Source organism: Phytophthora infestans, genomic scaffold (assembly GCF_000142945.1).
Source record: "Phytophthora infestans T30-4 supercont1.32 genomic scaffold, whole genome shotgun sequence".
NCBI lineage: Eukaryota > Oomycota > Peronosporomycetes > Peronosporales > Peronosporaceae > Phytophthora > Phytophthora infestans.
Genome location: NW_003303727.1, coordinates 621,225 through 643,686, shown reverse-complemented (window position 1 = coordinate 643,686; position 22,462 = coordinate 621,225). Strand labels below are relative to the sequence as shown.

The following is a 22,462-nucleotide window of genomic DNA, read 5'->3' as shown; positions in this document are numbered from 1 at the left end:
GGTTAAGTTTGTGGTTAATACAAACTATCAGTTACCTATAGAAATGCAATGTCATTTAACCAATGGATGACCTTGGTACCTTGTACCAAATATCCCGGAGTATGACATGTCATACTCCTGAAGTGTGAAGTGTCACACTTCATGTAACCAGGGTACACTTAGTGCTACGTACCCCGTTACACTCCTTGTGTCGATGTGGTCTGTTGCGTTGCTATAAGAGCTGTTGTCTTGTCGTTGACGAGTTGCAGTAACGCCGTTCGTCGCGGAGTCGGACGTGGAAACGCCAGCGACAAAAACAACAACAATCTTTCGTATGATCTCGAGGAAACCTGAGTAACACGATATATTGTTATATCTGATACCCACCGGTCATATCAGGTAGGAGAGGTTTTACTGTACGTACTTCCCTCAAAGTGTACTTCGAAGTACATGTATTCAAATTTCCGAATAAGGATCGTATTTACAAGCACCGCGGTCCGCAATGCCAATTATTTACATGAATCGACCAGCTTCAGGCAGTGTCTCCAGCCAGCGCAATACGTGAAACTGATTTTCCTCACGCGCGGTTTCCACAGCAGCCTCAAAGCCAAAACGTCTCCGATCGTGATCGTAAAGCCATTGCAGTAGCTGCAGGTCTCCTTTTGCTGAAGCGTCCACTGTCCTGGGCAGTCTAGAGCGAAGCCGCTTGTGGTCTTTCAAGAACTGCAGCACCTTGACGCAGCGCGATTCCCCCGCCATCGCTGTACAGTACTCACTCCTGTTCTTGTAGAGGAACTTAACCACTTCGACGTGGCCATTTCGCGCAGCCTCGTCCATTGCTGCAGTCGTGCAGCCTTCTTTGCGGTTCACGTGAAGGAACTCCACGACACCCAAAAAGCCGTTAGCTGCCGCACGATCCATCGCAGCAGCAGTGCACTCCGAGTTCTCCACGTGTCCGTGTAGCCAACACACAATAGACAGAGACCCCCCTGCAGCTGCGTCATCTATCGCGTGGGCCGTGAACCGATATCCCTGAAAATGTAGCCATTGGACGAGCTGGAGATCTCCAAACGCTGCAGCTCCGTCCACTCGAATCCGATGACGTTGACGTGTCAGCGATTCAAAGGTCTGTTCCATCCACTCGACAATTTCCTTGTGTCCTCCTGCAGCAGCTCCACGCACAACATGAGCGCGTCGACAATGAACAGGGTATTTGTGATCGTGGAGCCACTGCAGCACATCTAGATGGCCCTGTCTTGCTACTTTGTACAGCTGGTTGGTGTAAATCTCAAATCTAAAGCGTCGGTTATGCATCGCTGCCTCGGCCGCCGCTCGATCGTGTAGCCATTGCAGAATCTGTCGCCGTCCGTGGGTCACGGCAGCTGTCAACGCCGCTTGCATCCACGACGTGTAGGCCACTTCTACCGTCTGCATCACGTACTGGACAATAGCCAAGTGGCCACCTGCAATGGCGTTCTCCAGTGACTGGAACGTCCTGATCTCGTAGTACCGAGATTCATTCAGCCACTTGACGACGTTCAGATGGCCATTCAACGCGGCTCGGTCGAGTCCACGTCTCGTGCATCGATTTCCTACGACACTGTCCAGATACTGGACGACGTCCATGTGATTCTGGGCGACTGCCGCGTCCATGACGTTCCATCCGAAGGCGTATGGGCCTTTCATCTCGCAATACCAGTGCACCAGGTCCAGACGTCCATTGGCTGCGGCGTGGGCGATCGCGTCTTGGCTATCGACGGCTGCGTCGTCCACCATCTTGTTGCTGAATTCGTCGTGGAGATAGTGCAACATTTGCAGATTGCCACTGTACAGCGCCGCTCTCTCGGCGCCGTGGAAATTTCCTTGGGGTAGTATTTGGAGCGTAGCCATCTCACGCCTGTGAAGAAGCCTCGCGCTGCTGCGTTGTTTAGCGCTGTTTCGAACTGGTATTGTTTGTAGCTGCGCTTCAGCTCTGAGGACCAATGGAGCAGCTTCTTCTTCTCCCGCGACGCGGCATGTTCGAACAGCGTTAAGGATTGGCTGTTTAGAGGCTGGTTCTGCGCGGCCACCGCGACGGACAAGACCCTGGACACGTCCAAGAGTGCCTTGATCTGGATGGCTACATGATCAAGGCCTTCGACTTGAGGGTACTCGCGCACTACGACGTCTACGCAGAGGAACATCGGGCGGTAAGAGGAAGTACCATTTGTCATGGGTTTTGGCAGGGTTCCCAGTGGTTTTTTTGTGGGTTGGACTACCCCGGGGTTACCCACCCACCCACCCACCCCTTGACTCCGATGTCTGGTTATGGGTTATTAACTGTGCGGAGTATGATTTATCTCAGGAAAGTAACTATGTATTATTAAAGGCTATTAATTTTTACCAGTAAAACTATTAGATGCTATAGGTTAAAGCGGTAAGGGTAAGAAAAACCCTTTGCCCAACCACCCCACAGCACTCTTCTACCGTCCACTTTTCCGGGTTTCCAGAACCCTGGGTTTTGGTGATGTCTGGCAGAATGAGTGATGATGTTGACATTAAACCTAATTCGCTGTAAACCTGTGATAATCATAAGACCTATCCCTCGGACACTCATTTGAGTACGTAGAGTTTGGGGTTGAGATAGAACGTTTTTATGCAATATCAAAACTGGTATTTTAACCCCTTTGGTTCCCGGAATTTGGCCCCAGTTACGGTACTACTATGTCGTAACTTACGACGTACGTAGTCACTTATTTATTGTAAATTATCCATAGACATGCGCGGGAAGCACTATCAGGTCTCAGCAGGTTTTCTTTTTAATGTCGTAAGCTATACGCCTTTTCAGCACCTTCCAGACATACAATGTCGTCACTGACACCTTCGCCAGATGAAAAAGACACGTACCGTGACACAAAGAATCCAGTCAATGGAAAAAGACGAAGCAAAAATCAACAAAACGTGCATTACGATTTAACAAAAGCCACCACTCATTAAAGATGTCACCTAGTACCTCATCCTACGGCGTGCACAGACAAAATTAGCTCCTGATCGCTTTCATTTCAGTTTTCCTCTCCCTTGTCATCTGCACCCCCATCGTGAAGCTGCAACTCTTGTCAGTTCTTCTACCGCTGCCCAACTGCCTGCCCCGGACGCCGTAGCACAACTTTCTTTCCTAGTGTAGCAGAGATCGGCTGACCACAGTCAAATTCTTCATGCCAGATCGCAAAACAGGTTTTTGCTTTGCCCCCGTAGGTATGCCTAATTTTGTTGCAGACCTAACACTTTGCGTTGTCCACCGAGCACCGCTGGCAGAAGGAAATAGCGAATGACTTCTTTTTCTTGTTTGTCCTTAGAAGCGCGCATACTTTGCACGATCTCTGGCGACGCTTCTGCACACCGTTAACCGTCACCCAATCCTCCGACTGCTCAACTTTATGGGCGAGGCGCACTGGAGCTCGTTTGCGCTTTTGACAATGGGATGGAGGCGTCACCAAAACACTAGCAAAATCTTCAGCCTTCAGCTAAAGCTATTCGATCCGGAGAACATAATACCACTCACCACGTTTCTTCTCATCAGTCCCCGCAAGCCGTACTGTCTCCATGTAAGCGTTTACCAGTACCTGATCCACTAGGCCCAGGAACAGACTCATGAAATACTTCTGGAACTTTGTCGACGCTTGCAATGAGAACTTCTGAAGGCGGAGCTGATCGTGAACCGTCCATCCAGGCTGATAGTCAGTTACCACAGCCGATTATGGCACAGCTATAGGCCGCACACGCTTCACATTTCTCTTGAAGGTAGACATCGACATCACATCACCGACCCCGTGCACAAGTAGTGCAAAGGTTTGCTGTCCCACCAGTGGTACGCTACCGTGGTTGGTACAGCAATACGACGGGAGCAGGTGAATGTGCCACGAGGGGTGCCAACAGACCGTGTCTTGCGAGTCGATGTGACGTTCTTGTCAACGTCAAGCCTGTCCGTCATGATAGTACCCAGCACGTACACACCCGTTCAGAGAATCTCGATAACGAGGAGGACAGAGGCATAAAGGCGATCAATTACGACCAAGTGCCACGCATGGCGACAGTCCGCGTTGAGAACGATCTTCAGGTTCCGGACGACGGCAGCAGCACCCATCTTATGATCAAATGAAACGTCTCCGATGTCACCTGCATTTCGTTTTCCTGTGTGCATTTCGACTCTAGCAGGTTACAACGTAGGATATTAGTAAAGCGTCTCCTCTTCAGTTTGGTCGTCAGCCAACAATCCATACTCTAGTGCATTCGCGACGACCGCATCCTCCCCGACGAACACATCAGAGCCACCTGGAGTCACGTACCTCCACTCAAGTCTTATCCCGACGAGGCGCTTTGCCGTCCAGCCGACACCTCGTAGTTGCCTCCACAGGAGCCAAAAATTGATATCCCTTGCGGCATCATCGACAGCGGCCGTCTTCCCGTGCTTGGTCGATCGGGTGCGCGCCATCCGTCAAACTCGAATGAAACACAAACAGCTCCCAATGTATCCTGTCCTACATGTCACATTCACCGTACCTCCTTCCCGCATCCTACCCCTGCTGGGGTTTTGTGTATTGTTCATTTGGTCTATCACATCTTATACAGCTGCAAACATCTCGAATAAAGTATTTAAAATAGAGTTTTCTAGTGTCGCACCCGCAATGTCGTAACTTACGGCATAGATGATTTTGCTAGGGCGTAAGTTACGACGTCCGGTACCAGGGTATTAAATCGTTTCGAAGCTCTTTTTGCTTTCAATTTCACTTTCAGAAAGCTATCTAGATAGTCCAACCGATAGTTGGTGTCCAACAGAAGCTTCAATTAGAAGCATGGCGACCTTCCTGCCCCGCTCGAGAGGTTATAGCACAATGGGAAGGAGTGGATCTCTAAGGAATACTTCTCAATTATTAGGGTGCCAGGGAAGTAAACCATCAGTCACCAATAGGCAGGCATCTCTAAATTTGGTATTTGCGGGTAGTTCTGGCACTCGCGCCAAATCCAATCTTTCAAAAATGCCAAAAATAGATGGCCCCGGTAAGGGGATCTGAAACTCCTTCTTCCGCCCATTCGCTATTATTGCGCTTCATTTTAGCTCATAGCAGTCGTGGCAAGAGGTTACAGTACCTCGAGCTTGTCTCATGGGCACGAAAAAGTGGGGACAAGTGTCTCCACGCCATATACCGCGATCCAACAAAGTGGATCAAGCTCCAAGCTATCACGTTCCACGCCGTTTTAAGACCGTCACTTATTAGAGTTTGGCCTGAAGATTTCTGAGCGCAATTTTGAAAGTGGGGTTGTTCTTGCTGTCGCTTGCCGGTTCTGTATTTCATTTGGGCGCGAGGAGAAAGTTGGCTCGAAATGTAAACAAACTGCAAGCACGAAGTACTTCAAGCTGCCATTTCGACCAGAACAATACCGGCCGCACCTTACCGGTCAACATTTAAGTAGATGGGAGCACTACCAGCAGCTTTCTACCGATGCCCAGAAAGTTTACTTCGACGAAGTGCAGTCTTTTTGTTCCAGTATTCACTCTTTTGTAAATGAAAACCAAGCACCGATAGTCGTTTGTATCGACCGTGATATTGTGGACAATTTTGTGGGACAGAGTTTACTCGATAAGGAGGAGGACGACTCAGCCTGGATGCGAGCTAAGCGGTCTAACATGGATCTGGATGAATCGGGCTCTCACTACGTGCTGACAATTAAGAATTCCGCTCGATTTCATTTGATTGTTGACTACCTCAGCTTCGGTATGTCATTTCGAATGGCAATTTCGGTCTTGGCAAAACCTAAAACCCACAGGATTGGCATCATTAGGCTCCTGCTCAACCGAACTCCCTTCAAAGTATGCCTGCTTTGTTTGTATAATGAATTTGGACAAAATAAAGCAGATCATTACAAGCTCGTGGACTTTCTCAATCGCTTTGGACATGTCGACACATTTGTCGATATCGTACTTGTATACACGTATTCGAGTCTACTACAACGACAATATCGAACAAAGGACTGGCTACTCGATTTCAAAAGGTGTGCAGAAGTGGCTTCACGCGTGTTTGGTGCGGCGCGCATCAGATAGATTTGGCTCTCCAGAATGCCTTCAAGGCCGCGATGAATGGCCCGTTTTTCGGCTACATGGCGCAAACAATTGCGTATCTACGACGCCAAGGAACTCTGATACGTCAGATGGATCCCACCACTCCTCTTCTTCAGGACAAACGCTGGGAGTCTATGCAACGATGCTGTACTTGGTTTAAGAAACACCGAGTGCCATTGACGGCACATTTGAATGCATAAACACCACCGCCACTTCAGTGGTGGTTGATATTGAGTTTGATTGAGATGTTACCAACCTGGGCAGTAATCACTTTTAGAAGCCTAGAAGGAAGCACAACCCTTGTGACGGAGCAAATGGCTCAGATGAAGAGGTTGTCTAGTGACATGTAGATCATGTTTGGTGTTCGAGCTGTGACGGATGAAGACCACTGTGACCTAGACACCCGACCTACTACATTATCACTGGCTGAGAACGATACATTTGTTTGTGACCAAGCGAAAATATTGGATCTGCTTCAAGACAACGTTTCTTTTGCAATTTAAAATCCTGGATACTATTGGAACGGATACTGCAACTCTATTAGCTTCGGATGTCGCACGTGTAATTGCAAAATCTGGTTGAACGAGTGAATTCAATCGTGCCCGAACGCAACGAGAAAAATGAACCTTTGGAAGGAGCGCTTCCACCAGCTCTTCCTCGGGAGTTTATAAAGTTACAAGGCCGGGATTTATCCGCTTTGATAGTAAAACATCGCGATCGAATGGCTTCGCACTGGACTGACGAAGAAATGGATGTCATTGAGCAAAGCATTTAGCCTTATGCGACCCGTACCGCAGTCATGAACAGTTCCGCCGCAGTATTGACAATGAAGTTGCATTTCATGAGAAAATATGCTCCTTTGAAGGCCTGGAATAATGTCGACGGGAAATTCGCAACGCTAAAACGTTTTGCAGGTGGATTTGGTACAGCGTTTCCTGGTACACCGACCGTAGAAAGTGATTTCTCGATTTTAAAATGGGAGAAGCCACCGTCGAAAAGCAAACTTACAAACGTTTCCTTTGAAGGAGTGTTGCACGCGAAGCAATTCAATCTTCTCAACAGCATTAATGTCTCCTCAGATGGCAAGCCGGGCGTTCAACACACTAAGGGGCTGTTTCATTTGAGATTAAAAATAATAAAAATAAAAAAGATAATCTAACCTAGCTTTTTATGACAAATGCTTTAATTTCATTGGGTTAGAAGCTATTCTCGGATTATCTTTATTCTGACTTTCAAAGTCAGAATAGCTTTAATCCCGGGAATAAAATTGTACAAGCTTATACGTATTAGTGGCTAGCCATGGACCATGGCTATAGGCGTACGCTGGCATCAATCGCTCGAGTAGACGTGCGAGGCGACGTTTGGTCTAGGTAGGGATGCGTGGAATGCTTAAACAACAGACAAACGAAGCAAACATGACCTAAATTTCCTCGGGTGGCGATGCGCCCAAGGCACTCGAATTTGTACCGCCTTGTCCGCGGAATTTTCGTAGATGGCGACACGTTCTTAATCAATTTACACCCGTAGGAAAGCGATGGATGCAGTGTGGTGCGCAACGATATCCCAGATGAGGCTGAAGTGAGCGCGCAGCACGCTCCATTGGCGGCACGTAGTAGATGTAGATCTTCGGTAGGGAATCGTATACCTTCAAAAGTTGATATCACTTTTCCAGGAGATCAAATTATTCCAAATCTGTTTCGTTTGATTCGCTATTCCTGCGAAGTTATTCCGCTACTTATTCTCAAATGAAACAGAGCCTAACTGGCACTTCCATGATCCTCTTATCTCATAGTTGAATGATGCCAAATCAATACCAAATCCTATTTCTTTAAAATGCCAAATACTATCTATTTTGGTACAAATTGATATATGCCAAGTTTGCAGATGCCTGCCAATAGGCCATTTGGATTACTATCGATGCACTAGAGGACGACCGACGTATTTGATTGTTCACGCGCTACTATGAGCACTAATTAGTGCAAGCCAAATATGCAGGCTAATTTCAAGGTCGGCTGCACAACACGCTACTCCTTCTGGCACTCCGCTCACAAAGGTTGGTGGTGCTAGCAAAAATGGGTACGCATGATCGTGTGCTAGCATGCCGAACTTGATATCCAGCGCGACAAACTCGACGTGGCGTCGACGACGTCCGTGACCTTATTCTGACGAGCTCAGTCTGAAATCGGAGCTCTGTTTGTAGTAACAGCCCCCATGGCGGAATATCTAGTCATCAAACGGCCATCACGATGCCGCGCTTGGCTCAGCGTCTACGAAGCCTGCAGGAACATATCGTAGCTAGACGCTCAAAACAGACTGAAAGTGAAATCGTCGGCGGTTAAGCTTGAGCTAACAGCCATGATAGCTGAAACCTACCCGCAATTGAGTTGAGGTAGGCGCAGACCTCGAAAAAAATAATTGCGGAACTGCAATTATTGTGTTTTGTTTATTAGAATAGGTATTATTGCCATCAACAGAATCCAGTATAATAATATATTCCAGAAATTATTGCAATACAATAATGGGTCAGAAGAAAAATCACTCCAACCAACTCTCGGTTCAACGGCTCAAGCAAACCCGGAACTGCACGACGGTTCAAAGACGGTTTATATACAGCAGACACTTACTACTCACTTTAAAACTTGAACCACGGTGGCGAGCCATGACCTCAGCGCCTTCTTCTTCGAGCCTCAAAGCGAAGGGCTTCATCGGTGCAAGCTCTGCGGCACGAATCGAAAGCATCTTCCCGGCACAGGGTACGCTAGCCTCTCTCACACCTGAGGAGCCGCCACGAGGACTTTCGTGCTCAGTACGACACCCACCATCGCAATCCTGAGCGCCCGTTTGAAGCTTTCGGCTTCGTGTCCGAGGAGACATCCCACCGCTACCACTGGTTGCGGTGGGTTGTCGAGAGGAGCATGCCGCTGAGCGAGGTGGACGACGAGCAAATCAGGGCCATGGCCAAGTGGAGTGCAACCAACTCCAAGGCGGTCAAGGCCGACATGATTACGGTGGCGTCAAAACTGGGCTCTGTAATCGAGGAAGAGATGGAAAACGAGATCGGTATAATGTACGACGGCTGGACGCATGGCACCTTGCACTACGTTGCGGTTTTCGGGCTATATGTCGTCGGCGATCGGCTTCGGCGCTCGCTACTGGCGATTTCGCCGCTCGACGAGGGGAGTCAAGATGCAAACGCTCACATTGATCTTTTCCGGAACGTGCTGGCCGTTTATAACAATCCGTTGATATGATCGTGTTCATGGTTGCTGATAACTGCAACACCAACCGCAGTATCGCTACCAAACTCGGCGTCCCATTGGTCGGCTGTGCATCCCATCAATTTAACCTGGCGGTTAAAAGTTCTTAACAGAACACGGATCACTGTCTTGCAAAAGGTTAACAACCTCATGCAACAGTTACGTTACCCAAATAACGCCGCGCAACTTCCCAAGCTCACCCCCCTTCTCGCCAAGACGCGCAATGTGACGCGCTGGCCTTCTACCTACGACATGCTGAAGCGCCACGTCAAGCTCAGAGCGCACGTCCGCCAGATTGAAGCTGTCGAAGACTACCAGCGAGCACAAGAAATTGTGCGCTTTGTTGGTGCACTTGACCAAGCTGGACAGTGTGTGCAAGCGTCTGCAGAGCGACACGACCAGTATGGGCGAGGTACGTCTTCTTTTTGATACGGTTCTTTTGGACTACCCTATTATGGGATAATACCTAAAAACCAACTAAAAAAATTGTCCATTCGTCCATTCGCCCATTTTTGAAAATGGTCTGGTGAAGGTCGGCGCTGGGGAGAAGCTGTCGGCTGCCGAAACCGCGGCACTCAAGCGGTTCGAGGACCAGCAATCGACGCAGCGTCCATCCGAGACTGGACGCAAGCGCAAGCAGTGCGAGGAAAACTACGCTGCGCAAATCATACAGCAAAACGGCCCGAAGAGACGCGCAGGTGGTGCAGTGTACACTGCTCTAGCTGCGCAGGTACCGCCGACATCGAATGCGTGTGAGCGCTTGTTTTCCGAGACCAAGTACGTCCTTACGCCGCAGCGCAGAAGCGCGCTTCCAGCCCACTTCGAAATGCTCGCCTTTCTACGTGCCAACAAGGACATGTGGAGTGTCACACGTCTTCTTTAGGTAAGTTGAAATGGTGTCTTCATTAATGCCTGTAATGAAGATATTGCCAATAATTGCACCGTACTTATTATTGTTTTCTTGTGTATTGCCGTGATTATTATGGTAACGCCGGAGCGCCAATTTAATATGTTACTGTATTGTCCGAGGTCTGGTTAGGCGCCCTAAACCACGCGTAGCTGAAACAAAAATGTGGGCTCTCTTTTGAGAAAACTGGCCAGCTAGCTCAAATGCGTTTCAGTTTCACAGAGCCTATCAGATACCTAGGAACCTGATCACGTATTTAGAAATACTTAAGCTCCGTCTCCCTTACCACAAGAGTCGTGATTTTGATGCACTGACAATGAGAACGTTGTAAGTTATGCTAACGTTTTCTTTATGTGTAGTAATCAATATAGTAGCGCTAGAACCTCACGATATACAAGATGCATTAGTCTCCATGGGCGCTCTATCATTACGACTTTTGAGGTAGATGACAAGCTGGTTAACAAAGCAAAACTCGCCATCATACTTTTTCTTTTCTCGATTTTGAAGGTTTTTACAGTGTTGCAGTGAGCTCGCGTTGAGACCGTAAATTACGGTACCGCGTCAGCTTGATGGTACTGTATCGATGCAGTCAGGTTGATGCTGAAGGCAAAGGAAATCTTTCACGAAGTCGGGCTTTTCTCTACGGCCCCCTAGTTAATTTAAATGGGTGCTGTCGAGAAAAATCGGTCACGCAGGCCATGCATATTTTCAGGACAGACACAAAAATCTGACAGACAAAGCTGTGCTAATTACACCGCAAAAGAGATGGTAATCAATATCTACCTTCAGACTTAAAAAAGGCCGATGCTCCTGTCCATGCGCCGAGTGTATGTTTTGAGCATGCGGCCACTCCAAGTATTGTCCATAAATTACCTACTGCGTAATTTATTTTTATAATGAAATCAACTCATTACCGCTGCTCAGTCCTCTTCTGCACAAAGTTGTGCTGAATAGCGATGCTACTTTTGTAGTCCATGTATTGAGTACATGTATAATCCATAAATCGCCCGTGCATTAGGCATGAGCACATGTAACGTTGGTGTTATAGTCCATATATCGAGTCCATGTATTGACCAAACACCATCCGTGGATTGACTCATATCAGATGTGCTAGTTAGAACTGCCGTGGAGAACTAACTGAAGGATGCGAAAGCGCAATATCGTGAGTCCGTTTGGAGTTACATCCAGACCAATGCTGCTGTCCACCATTCGCCATAATCGTAGCATTACGTAGAAACCACAATTGTGGCCGTTCGTCGGAATTGGCGCGTTGATACATACAACTTCGAATTTGTCGCTCAAGGCTTCTGCCAGATCCCAGGACAGTCGATCCAGCACAGTCTTGTAAATCTTCAGGTTCATGGAGTCGTAATAAAGGACTCGAGTTCGCTTCACATCTACCGCAATCCCGCACCAGTGCGAATTTCCAAAGTTAACCGGGATCAAAAAGAGGTCTGTGTCCCCCACCAGCTCTTGCGCCTTTGTCTTGAGATATTCTTTCATGCTCTTCGTATGTCGTCCCGTCACCGCGTTCTCGATGCCAGCAACACGAGCGGAAGTATTTCCACATTTTGTCCATGGTTCTCCAGGTTTTGTGCAGGCAATTGCGTATCAGCTTTATCGTCTTGTGTGGGCTGACTCTGGGTAAAGACCTCGATTGCGATCTCTCTCGTGTTCATCGCAGGAAGGACGGCGACGCACTTGTTCAGTAGCTTCGTCGGCAGAAGATAAAACGCGTTGTCGCTCAGCACAGGACCACGTTACCATCCACTGCTGCGAATTCGGTAAGTGCTTGTGCGCAGGCATCGTCGTCGTTTAGTCCGCCTCGAAATTCGCTCTTGAAGCGCTGGACAATGTTATCCACGTCTTTCTTAACAAGACATTCCCCTCTATCGATCAGGTATTCGTAAATACGAGCACGCTTGCGGCCGTGTTTTACCATTTCGTGCATGGTGGACCTGGTCTCCAAATCCTTCACCTTTCGGTTCTCGGCGTATGGTGTGAAGTGATCGGTACCAACAACGTGGTTGTGGTGGTAAATACTGTTCTTAACACGGAGGAGCCACTGGCCTTCCTCATCGACAACTTGAGCCACGAACCGAAAAGGACAACCAGTGCCACGAACAAACTGCTTCGGCCGCACACCTGTACTCCGATCCTTCGGCCTCCATCCGTGGGTACAAATGTAGGTGCGCTGGTACGTTGACCATTCTGTCGGCACATATGGTACGTCAAGACCTTCTCGTGCGGCCACAGTTTTTGCCAAACGCTTGTTCCGCAAGGCGCAGCTTAAAGTCATGGAAGCTTGAATGATCTGTCGTGTTGAAGACGCGTACTTCTTCAAATACATCGCCCAATCATTCCAACTTGAGTGAATGGCTTCCGGGGAACAGGACGCTCTGAAAGCTGGACGTTGCACGGACGTTCCTCATTGTCCATACCTGAGTCGTCGGAGTCCTCAGAGCTTCCTGCAGAGCTCGTAGGAGCGGGAGGAGCAGCATTTGACGCCTCTTCGCTTGAGCTAGCCTGTTCAAGACACGTAGTTAGCAACACGGACATACGGAAAGACAGTTGCTTACGCGACGCACCTCTGGCTGACTAATAGCGGTTTGTGAGGCCGGCGAGGGCGGCATCGGCAGTGAATCGGGCGCTGGAGGGTCCGGTGCGGGTGCTTCAGACTTGTTATCCGACATGTCGGAGCGGAAGGGGGGGGGCGTAAGGCGGCAAAGGTGTCAGATGGTCCGCGTCTGATCAAAAGTAAAGTGAGTGGCTGCGATAGCATTAAAAATACCGGTAAATCGGTTAAAATAAGTACAGAGTGGAACATGGACATTAAATGTATAATAATGGATATTACTCGATCCGTAATTTATAAATTACGGATCGGTTATTTTACAACCTGGACAATACCTGGATGGCCGCCTGGATAGACGACCGCTTAAAAAAAGTCCATAATTTGCAGCATTTTATAACTGTTTACAGGAGGAAGGCCGTAAATCACGGTACTCGATACATTTCTGGCACAACGTTTTGTTTTGTTATTGCAACCAAAAGACCTGAGTTTAAGTGACCTGATCTCCCTGTGAAATAATGAGTGGCATCCTCTCCATTGCACACAAAGCAACCGAGGCACGCGAATTTGTTGACATCAATATATGACCAAACCACATTCATACTTCCTGCTTTAACCGCTCCCCCATTTTAGATTAAGGCTTATACTAATCAAATAGTGCTACGAAAAGAATGGAAACTGCTACGACATTTGTGTTTTTTAAGCCCAATTCAAGTTACAGCCACAGCGCTAAAAATCACATATTCTTGGCGTTGGCAGCGTTTTCCACAATCAATTTCAGAACCTTTTTACGGTCACCAGTAGAAAGCGTAACAAGGTGCTGGATGGCCTCACGCTTCTCCCAAGACAGGTGCGTCGCCTGCAAGTGCTGGATGGTTTGCGTCAGGGTTTTGTTTTGCACTTTCTTGAGAGTCGATAACACGTCGTCAAGCTTGGCAGCGAGGTCAGCAGCGCTCCTTTCTTCATTGACAGTGTCGATCTCGTGGCCTCTCAGCTTTCTTTTCGCTTCAGAACGTTCAATTGCGTGCTCACCGTCTACCGAGAGCTTCTGGGACGGGATCACATCCGAGGTTGCTGAAGTCCCACTAATGATGGCAAGAGCAACAAAGAGGATCACGCTAGTCCGGAGCATCTTTGATATCTTGGTATGGCAAACGTTGGCTAGGGTGAGAAGCTGGGGAGCCTGGAGCAGATTGCAATATGAGGTGAAAAGGATCCAGCCTTCTGAAATGCAAAGCGGAAGTACTGTACGAAAAATCAAATCCCATGATATCTCGGGGAGTGTGCCACTGATAGTACAGTACCACTGTACCACTCTGGTACGGGGGCATTGAACTTCTGGCTGCCAGGGGCCATACAGCGGGGAAGATACACTCGCCGCCTGTAAACTTGCATAAGACACATGTAAGTTTACCTCTCCAGTCTCTCATTGACAGACCGGAGTAAGTTTTGCTGGTGCTCGACCCTGTGATTCAGCTCTGTTTCATAATCAATTTCTCGAAGGAGTAGGACGATAACTCTTACCAATATTCGTGGCTCAGGCTACGTGTATTAATACTTACTTCGCTGCCAGTCAATGGATGTTTCGAGTGTCGGAAGTCCCTTAAAAACGCTGATTTTCAAATCAATCTGCGTTTTTGAAGTTGGACGATGCAATCCAGAATAATTGTTGTATAGACTCTTATTATAACAGATAAGAATCTAAACTTTGAAGTTTCCGCCTTAAAAACAATCGATCCCGTAGCTCGAGGTTTTTAGCTCTAAGGACAAGCTCATCTCTTCAACAATACCTGCAATAATATTGTTTAAACGTGTGGACCTCATATATATCAAGCTGCACATGTCCATCACTAATTCATGTATATAAATATCCGAAGAATGACACGTCGTACATATGTAGTATTAATACTGTATAAGTACTTGCTCATGTACATTACAAGTATTAGCACATATACACCATTTCCAGATCAAATTGAAAATCTCTCCGCTCAAAATGAGAAAAGCTCAGTTCAAATTTGGAAAACACGCAATCACTTTGGAGATCTGTATCATCACATCACCTTCGGTCATTATTTCAAATAATTTATTTGTCTGTGCGACCTGTCGACTCTCCCGTTCTTCACATCCTCCCCCAGACGGGGCATTTCGTCCGTCTCTTGGATTTTCTTGCTGTTTTTAAGTTCAAAATTTGAGCCTCAATTCGATATGGAAATGGTGTACAGTACTGCACCTCGTTTTCGCGGGGATGGACCATAAAGGCTTTGCAAATAAATCAGACTTTAGCTTACAAATCATTGGTAATTTGAATTTAGAGTCATTACATCCGGAAGTTTATCAAAAGACCAAGGGCGTGAAAACGGGGTTCAGTACTGATATGTACTTCGAAACTGTACAGTATCAACGTATTCGTAAATTTAATATTCCAATAGCACATGGAAAAGCAAATCTCGATGCATTGATCACGCCTGTTTTGAGATATTATCAGTGATGTCATGACATCACTGAAGTCTAAGAGCACTGGCGATCGTCTTTCAAATTTTGCCGGTTGTTGAGTTTTTTCTACATATTTGACGCTAGTTCTTACCGATATTCGACTTTACTCAATTCGTTAGGTAGTAACCGAAATTTGGTAAGGTTCATTCTTAAAGCCTGAATGGCATGTGTAACTATTGACAGAATTTAAATTGTCTACCTAAAATATTCGCTACGTGGAATCCCGGTCAACGGTTTGCTCAGTCATTTTAGCGCCGATTCGTCGGTAAACAATCCAATTTTACGAAGCTTCAACAAAGATACAATAGCTTATAAAACAAGTCTTGTTCCGTGTTCAGAGACCGACCAGCTACGGCCTCTTTGATGGACCTTCGCCTCGATCGTAAAATTTGCTAGCGCCTGCAGGTCGGCCATCAGCAGATTATAGTAGAAACACACGCTCACCGCTGGGATAACACACACGAGGCTGGGCGACGTGGTTGCCATAGCCGCGGCGCCAGCTAAGGTGAGCGGGTGCGAGGCGGGCCCAGCGCTGAGCTCACCAGCGAGCCGAGCACTACACTTTCCAGTACATTCTACAGTATCTCCATATTGCGAGCGACAGCGAACCGCGGGGGCGCCGAACGGGCGCCCAGCCAAGCGAAGCGCGGCTGGTCTCTTTTATGCTGTGAGCTCTAATCGTCGATTATGTCTTATTGCGACATTCAGAAGGTCAAAACAATACAGAAGTCAGGTCAAATGATTTGCTGTGTGTTGAAGCCGTAAATGCATGTGTTTAGCATGTTCTGTCGGTCATCAAAGCATCTCCAGCGGTAACTCCTAATAGGATAGGAGCCTACTATCCAAGTCGGCATTTTTAAGACCCACGTTTCCCAACAGATCAGAGTGTTAAATCGTCAGCAGCGAGAATCAAGCTTTAATGGGATAGCCCGAAAGGCTGGGACAGCTTAAATCATGCTACATGTAATTTGTTGAAGCCGGCATGGTAGTCTACTTGTACCATTGGTAGCAGTATCGGTACCGGCGATATTTAGAGAGCAGGTTTTGATGAAAAATTTCTTCATTAAATTTTCTAAAACCTAAAAGAAAGACCATGAATATTGACTTTCTCAAGAACCACGGTTGCTTTCACTAAACCCGTACCAGTCACGAAGACTCAAAGTCTCCTTGATCGCGCGCTGTTTAGTTCTCGTGCTTTTTGTTTGTTGCGAGTACGTACTCAATAGACAACTTTGGGGGCACCTCAAGAAGAAGTGGTGGCAATCGGAGGTGTAGGGTAATGTCGCCGGCAGCCGATGTACATCCCCAGAGATATCTTTCGCAGATTACTGGCGTGTGGCCATCAACACTGGACGTTATTCTACCGTCCTTTACACGCATACATGTATGAAGCTGATGCTGGCAGCATCGGCTGCGAAGCAGACGCAGAAAATGCTGTCTTGCGGTGTATACCAGACCAGTATATAACGAGTAAAGATTGGTCGACATTCTAAAGTACTGTACCTTCTTCAAAGAATATGTATTTCATAACGGCAAGGGCAAGAATTTGTGTGCTAATAATAAATTAAATAAATAGTCATCGCAAAGGCAAGAATCAGATTCCCTATGAGCTGGCAACCTATAAATAATGCAATAGATTACCAGTCCGTGATCAATTCTCTCCGTTTAGTGTAAGAATTGTGTTGCGGACTTTGTACAGCCACAAACTTGATTTTATTTAGTTAGTAAGTATGCTGCGTCAGTCGAAGTTACTTTATTTAAAAGTAGCTAAAATACCTAACGTACAATGAAGTGCACTTGTTATTAATACTTGTACGACAGGAAATCATGGTGCAGCCCACGAACATGACCGCGTTATGTCTCCACTTTATAATTATTTTATACAGTCAACGTGGTAGGTAGTATCGCAATATTTTATTAAAAAAAATACACACACACAGTACATGTACTACAATACAACCACACGCCCAGTATTATAATTTTTATGGACGATTGTGTTACTCTGGCTCTTTGCTCATCCCAACTACAACTTTACATGCGCTTTGCTCACGTTCGCGACGCCACCTGCCCATTCTCAGACACACCACTTGACCGTTTTTAAATGTGCGTGTGACCCTGCGGCGCAGTGCACAGCGACGAACTGATGCATTCGAATCCCATTCGACTGTTTGTCCTTAAATTGTTTGAGGAAACTACTGACTTCTTGTCGCTGTCGAGTATTAAAGCGTTCCAGTTGCCGTACAATCTGTGGCGTTGCACAGTGATACAACACCGAGTCGAGACCACGGGTGCTCCATTTGGTCACGAAAGAGCGGTCGTTTCGCTCGCGTGACAAGATCTCAGTCCATACGGTACTGGAAGTTCTCCGAACCATTCCTCGCAGCCGCGTTGAGTCCGTTGTTGCAATATGAAGCAACAGAAATCCCGACGAGATGATGAGAGCCACTGCCAAGCCACCGAAGATGGCGTATAGATGCGGATCGGAGTGTAGTTTTGTATTTCGAAGCACCAGATCGGCTCCAACTTTGCACGTAAAATGGATCGCCAGTACTGCAGCAGCGTTCAACGCCCAGAAGCGGACGAAGTCACTGCGTGCAGCATGATCCAGACGCATCGCAAGGGATCGCGTATGCAGGGTGATGCGAATGACCCAATAGCTGCTGCTCAGCGTCGTGAACACGAGCGTAAGACTCTGTAGTGGGATAGCTGGGGCGCACTGGATAACGATACTCCCCTCTGCAGTCGAGAGTTGCGCCGAGCATCCAAGCGAGAAAATATTACTGAGCGCTCCAATAGCGCCAAGGTACAGTAATACCATCGTGCCCGGATGTTGCAGTGCGCCGTCTGCTGGGTCGCACTGCAGCAGCTCGAGTAGTCCAAGTCGTATGAGGCGGGGAGCGTCTTTTTCGTAAGGTTCAGTTGCAGGTCGATAGACGCTGTTAAAGATGAAAACCCAGACGCTTTTGAGTATAAAGAGGTACTCGACAGCGTAGTAGGAGGCCCCAATTAAGTTGAGAATCAGAAGGAATGTTCGGATCTGTCGACTCGTGTTGTCCTGGATTCGTCGGTCGATTAGGGTGGTATCGACCATGAACCACTCGATCTGACGCAAGTTGTCTTGCTCTACACCTTTGCCAATCCAAACTGGTGGTAGTGTAAACCAAAACGAAGTGTCCCTTATTTAGAAATTTATTTTTTTAAAAAATTAGAAATCCCCAAAATTAATCCAGACCAATACGGATTTAGTGTAAAGCAAAATGATAAAGTATATCTTGTTCAATGGTCGCCTCGATAAGAGTATCTTGTCTTCCTGTAGAAGACAAGATACTCTTATCGAGGCGACCTTCGAACAAGAAATACTTTATCATTTTACAGTACTGCACATGCACCACGTACATTACATTAGTGCATTGGCTATAGCCACGAGCGCCCCGCACCGGACGCCGTTATCAGTGTACGAACTCCTCTTAACGCTGACCGTCCAGGCAAGGAGCCCCAACACGAGCGCTTGATGGCACGTCAATCGCTGATGCGCCGTTTTTGAGACGCAAACTCAGAGCTGCAACCCCTCTCCTTCCATTCCCCACGGCCGGTTAACATCTGCAAGCGCAGCCCAAAGCTCTCATCCTTGATGTACTCTGTCTATGTAATCGGGTTGCTGGCCGTCTTGGTCCTTCTATCGATAATTATGCAGGCTGTACAAGCTGAGAGGTCACTGTGTGCACCCACACTCTCGTGTCTGGCGCCCATACGCAGGTTCACGCCCCCTTACATCTTTGTGTGTACCCCAGTCCGCAGCGCGCCCGTAGTTCGTATTGCTGGATGTGTCGTTCTTGCCAGTTTGCACTACACTAAATCTACATTGCTCTAAAAACTAATTTTGTAAAATTATTCCTCAAATTTAGATGTTACTTCGGTTACTTCACTCCGTTTTGGTTTACACTATTGGCAAAGGTGGTAATTAAAGGTAGTAATTGGTTCTCGGGTGTACTACTGGGCGAGATCAGAGCTGCACACGCTGGAAGGTCGATAAGACTTCCGTTGAGAGTTCGGAATACCACCTCGTTGCTCGTCATGAAGAGTCGACAGAGCGTCTGAAGCTCAGTCTCCTGCGAATCTCGGAACGCGCAATTACCGAGACCGTCTCCTATGTAGGCTTGGTATTTCTGCACGTTTCGACCGCCCTGTTGCATCACTGAGTCGGCAAGACCTCGACAATCTGGCGTGTACAGGTATCCATACGGCGTCCAAACTGGCTGAGATGGCGTGGACATTCGATCTTTGGTCCACCCATTGCCATTCATTAAGAGAAGTGGCGCGTCTGTTAGCCTTTCAGGAATATCTAGCGCCACATACCCCGCAGTAGTCTCGCGACGTCGACCAAGAGTGTACACGGTGGTATTATCTAGCTTTGTATAGTCTCGATCGTCTTTCTGGAATAGAAACATCAAGTTCACAGCGAACGTAGGGACGATCACCGATACGTCACGCCCGCACTGTTTGATAGCGGCAGCATCGACGTCGTCGACTGTAATGGACTTGGCCATTGTAGTATGTTTGATGGCACAATGCCAGAACGCCGCCAAGTGCATCGTCGAGACTAGATGCATCCCAGCGGTATTGATCAGAAAATCCGACGTGAAGAACGACGCAGTGGCGTGCGTCACTTCCGCCAGAATCGCAGCCTCTCCGTTCACGTTAAGGCCCATGGTAAGTTGCTGGGTGTCCAGATAATATTCGAGAAGAGCACGAACACCCAGCACGTCCACCAAAGCCACATGCTCCGCGTCGAATGAACCGATTAGCAACTTAATCACATCCCTCAACGACATCCCTCTACTATAACGATCAACTATTGCCTCTGCAACAGAGTTAGTGTACTCTGGCAACTCCAAGCCCATGTATCCTTCTTGCACGTTTTTCATTATCTTACGGACCACAATCTCGTCGTTAAAGTGACGTAAGTAAATCTCCGACATGTTGACCACAGCAATCAAGCCAAGTGTAGCTTTTCCAACAGACGACACATTAGTATCAAGAGGAGCTTTGTTCCCGTGATTAAAGAATCGATCGAGAGGGAATTTGGCGTGGAAATCCTGACAAAATTCGTGACGAATAGCAGGAAACCATTTGCCAACAATAATTGCGGTTCGGTGTCCCACGACTCTTTGGGTCCACACAGCGGCGCCAGAACGTCAACCATGAGATCTACCGGTTGTTCCAAGGTTTCTTCCGGCAAACCAGCAAGTAGATTGTCTCTCCGGACATTGGCGCGGACCAGGAGATCTGTAAGAGAGAGGCTGGACGCAGTAGAACGCGCGAGGTTTGTCCTGGTGTTCGAGTCGACGAGAGGGAAGAGAGCTCGCTCGAACGTGTCGAAATAGTGCACGCCACTGATGACGACGCCCAGTTGGTTGAGTTCCCGTGCTGCAACTTCATTTCGGATCTCGTCGAACGGTTTATTAATAGTGACGTAGCTGCCGAGGTAGTACTCCTTGAACGGAATTAAACTAATACATAGAAACACCAGCAGGAAGATGACGCACACGTTCTGTACGAGATCTCGTAGTCGCGAAACAGACGGTGTGGCCCGGTTGTTTCTACTTTGTCGCCTTGCTTCGAGGGGATTTCCGGCTTTAAAGGCCCTACCATTGGCGTCGGCCTCACCTCGAACTTCGCCCTGTTGCCCCACCTCATTCTACGCCACAGTACGTGACACGAGCTTTCGTTATGCCAAGTGAGTGAGAGAGTTATGCTTGGCATTGAGCAAACATCAATGAACGCTTTAATTACACGAACGGATAAGAGGCCGCCTAACAGCTATTAAAAAAAAAGCGGAATGTAAATAGATTAGTTTTGTGTAAACTGGTTTACAAGCTGCTCTTTGACACTGCTATTTAATAAAATGACGCGAAGCTTTTGTAAATTTCTGTCCTTGCAAATCGAAATTGTTATTTGCTTAAGTGTTGATAATTCCTTCTCTTCGTAGATGATTACGCGATGAAGGACTCGTACTTAGCCGGGTTCCAGTCTGGGAAGAACTTGGCCACGCTCTCGTGCACCTCCTGCTCCGTGCCGGCCACACCGCGCCCTTCCTCGAAGAGGGTCGTGAGGAAGGCCGCAAAGTCCGTGTCGAACTTTTTCTTGTTCTCCTCGTAGTCGGCGTGGCGGATCTTGATCTTCTTGTTCAGTTTCTTCTCCACCAGGTCGCGGATCTGCAGAGGCGACAGACGCTCGGCCTCGAACGGGATCTTGGCGCCTTCCAGTGCGCTCTTGGGGGCCGTGGACAGCACGTGAGCCAAGAAGCGACCCACATCCGTGCGCGCCGTGATGCTGAAGGCCGTCTCGCCCTTGCCCACCACGTTCATGTAGCCTTCGTCGTAGTGGAAGTCCAGGAAGAAGGGCAGGAACTCGGCAAAGAGACCCGTGTAGAAGATAGTGAAGGGGATCTGGTGCTGTGTCAGCAGGTCCTGCACCTCCTTCTTGGTCACGTTCGGGCCCTCCGTCACCTTGACGCCGTACTCGGCAGGCACGAACAGCTGGATTGGCTGCAGGGACGATGTCCTTCTGCACTGCCATGTTGAAGGGCGACACGGTGCTGACAGCCACTTCACTGCCGCTGAGCGCCTTCTTGACGGCGTCCTCGTCCTCGTACGAAACCTGGTGCAGCGTGGCACCACGAGCCTTCAAGGCCTGCAGCTCCGGCTTGGACGCGTCACGCGTGAGGATAGCGACGGACACTGCGTCGCCCTTCCTGAGCAGCTCATCCGCGACTGTACCGCCGACGCCACCGGCTCCGATAATAGCGAACTTGGTGTAGTTTGTAGTATTGTGGTGCTGGTGAGGACTTGAGTCTTGCTGCGACTTTTGAGTTATGAGGCTGCAGACACGCGGCTACAGTCCGTCATCGTGAAGAGCGTAGCGGTCGAGGTGTGATTGCGTCTCCCCTTGACACGTGCGCAGTAGATGACACCTCGTCACTTTTGACTTGGAGTTGCTGACGTACTTGATGATGGCTTGGCCATGGTGAGTACCATAACGAAGCGGTCCGAAAATAAGAAGTGAATAATAACCTCGAAAATAGACGACGTACAGCGACGGGGTGATTTATTGCGAGATTACCATATCCTGGAAGCGCGTTCGGCTTCAACATCCGT

At 48.0% G+C, this 22,462-nt stretch overlaps 4 protein-coding genes across 4 annotated transcripts; all 4 read right to left on the bottom strand.

Moving 5' to 3' along the window:
* Window positions 1-492: 492 nt before the first annotated feature.
* On the bottom strand, window positions 493-2,192 carry PITG_14094 (uncharacterized protein; the record flags this gene model as incomplete). Its single annotated transcript, XM_002899176.1, has 2 exons — window positions 493-1,821; window positions 1,875-2,192. 2 exons carry the CDS (start codon window positions 2,190-2,192, stop codon window positions 493-495), a joined length of 1,647 nt encoding a protein of 548 aa, XP_002899222.1.
* An 11,356-nt stretch (window positions 2,193-13,548) lies between these two features.
* On the bottom strand, window positions 13,549-13,944 carry PITG_14093 (secreted RxLR effector peptide protein, putative; the record flags this gene model as incomplete). The annotated part of the gene is made up of 1 exon (XM_002899175.1): window positions 13,549-13,944. The coding sequence occupies one exon, from the start codon at window positions 13,942-13,944 to the stop codon at window positions 13,549-13,551; it is 396 nt and encodes a 131-aa protein (XP_002899221.1).
* Window positions 13,945-19,497: 5,553 nt separating this feature from the next.
* Window positions 19,498-20,744, bottom strand: PITG_14092 (uncharacterized protein; the record flags this gene model as incomplete). Its single annotated transcript, XM_002899174.1, has 4 exons — window positions 19,498-19,584; window positions 19,658-20,469; window positions 20,547-20,635; window positions 20,695-20,744. The coding sequence occupies 4 exons, from the start codon at window positions 20,742-20,744 to the stop codon at window positions 19,498-19,500; spliced, it is 1,038 nt and encodes a 345-aa protein (XP_002899220.1).
* A 554-nt stretch (window positions 20,745-21,298) lies between these two features.
* PITG_14091 (uncharacterized protein) lies at window positions 21,299-21,884 on the bottom strand (the record flags this gene model as incomplete). The annotated part of the gene is made up of 2 exons (XM_002899173.1): window positions 21,299-21,826; window positions 21,879-21,884. 2 exons carry the CDS (start codon window positions 21,882-21,884, stop codon window positions 21,299-21,301), a joined length of 534 nt encoding a protein of 177 aa, XP_002899219.1.
* Window positions 21,885-22,462: the final 578 nt, after the last annotated feature.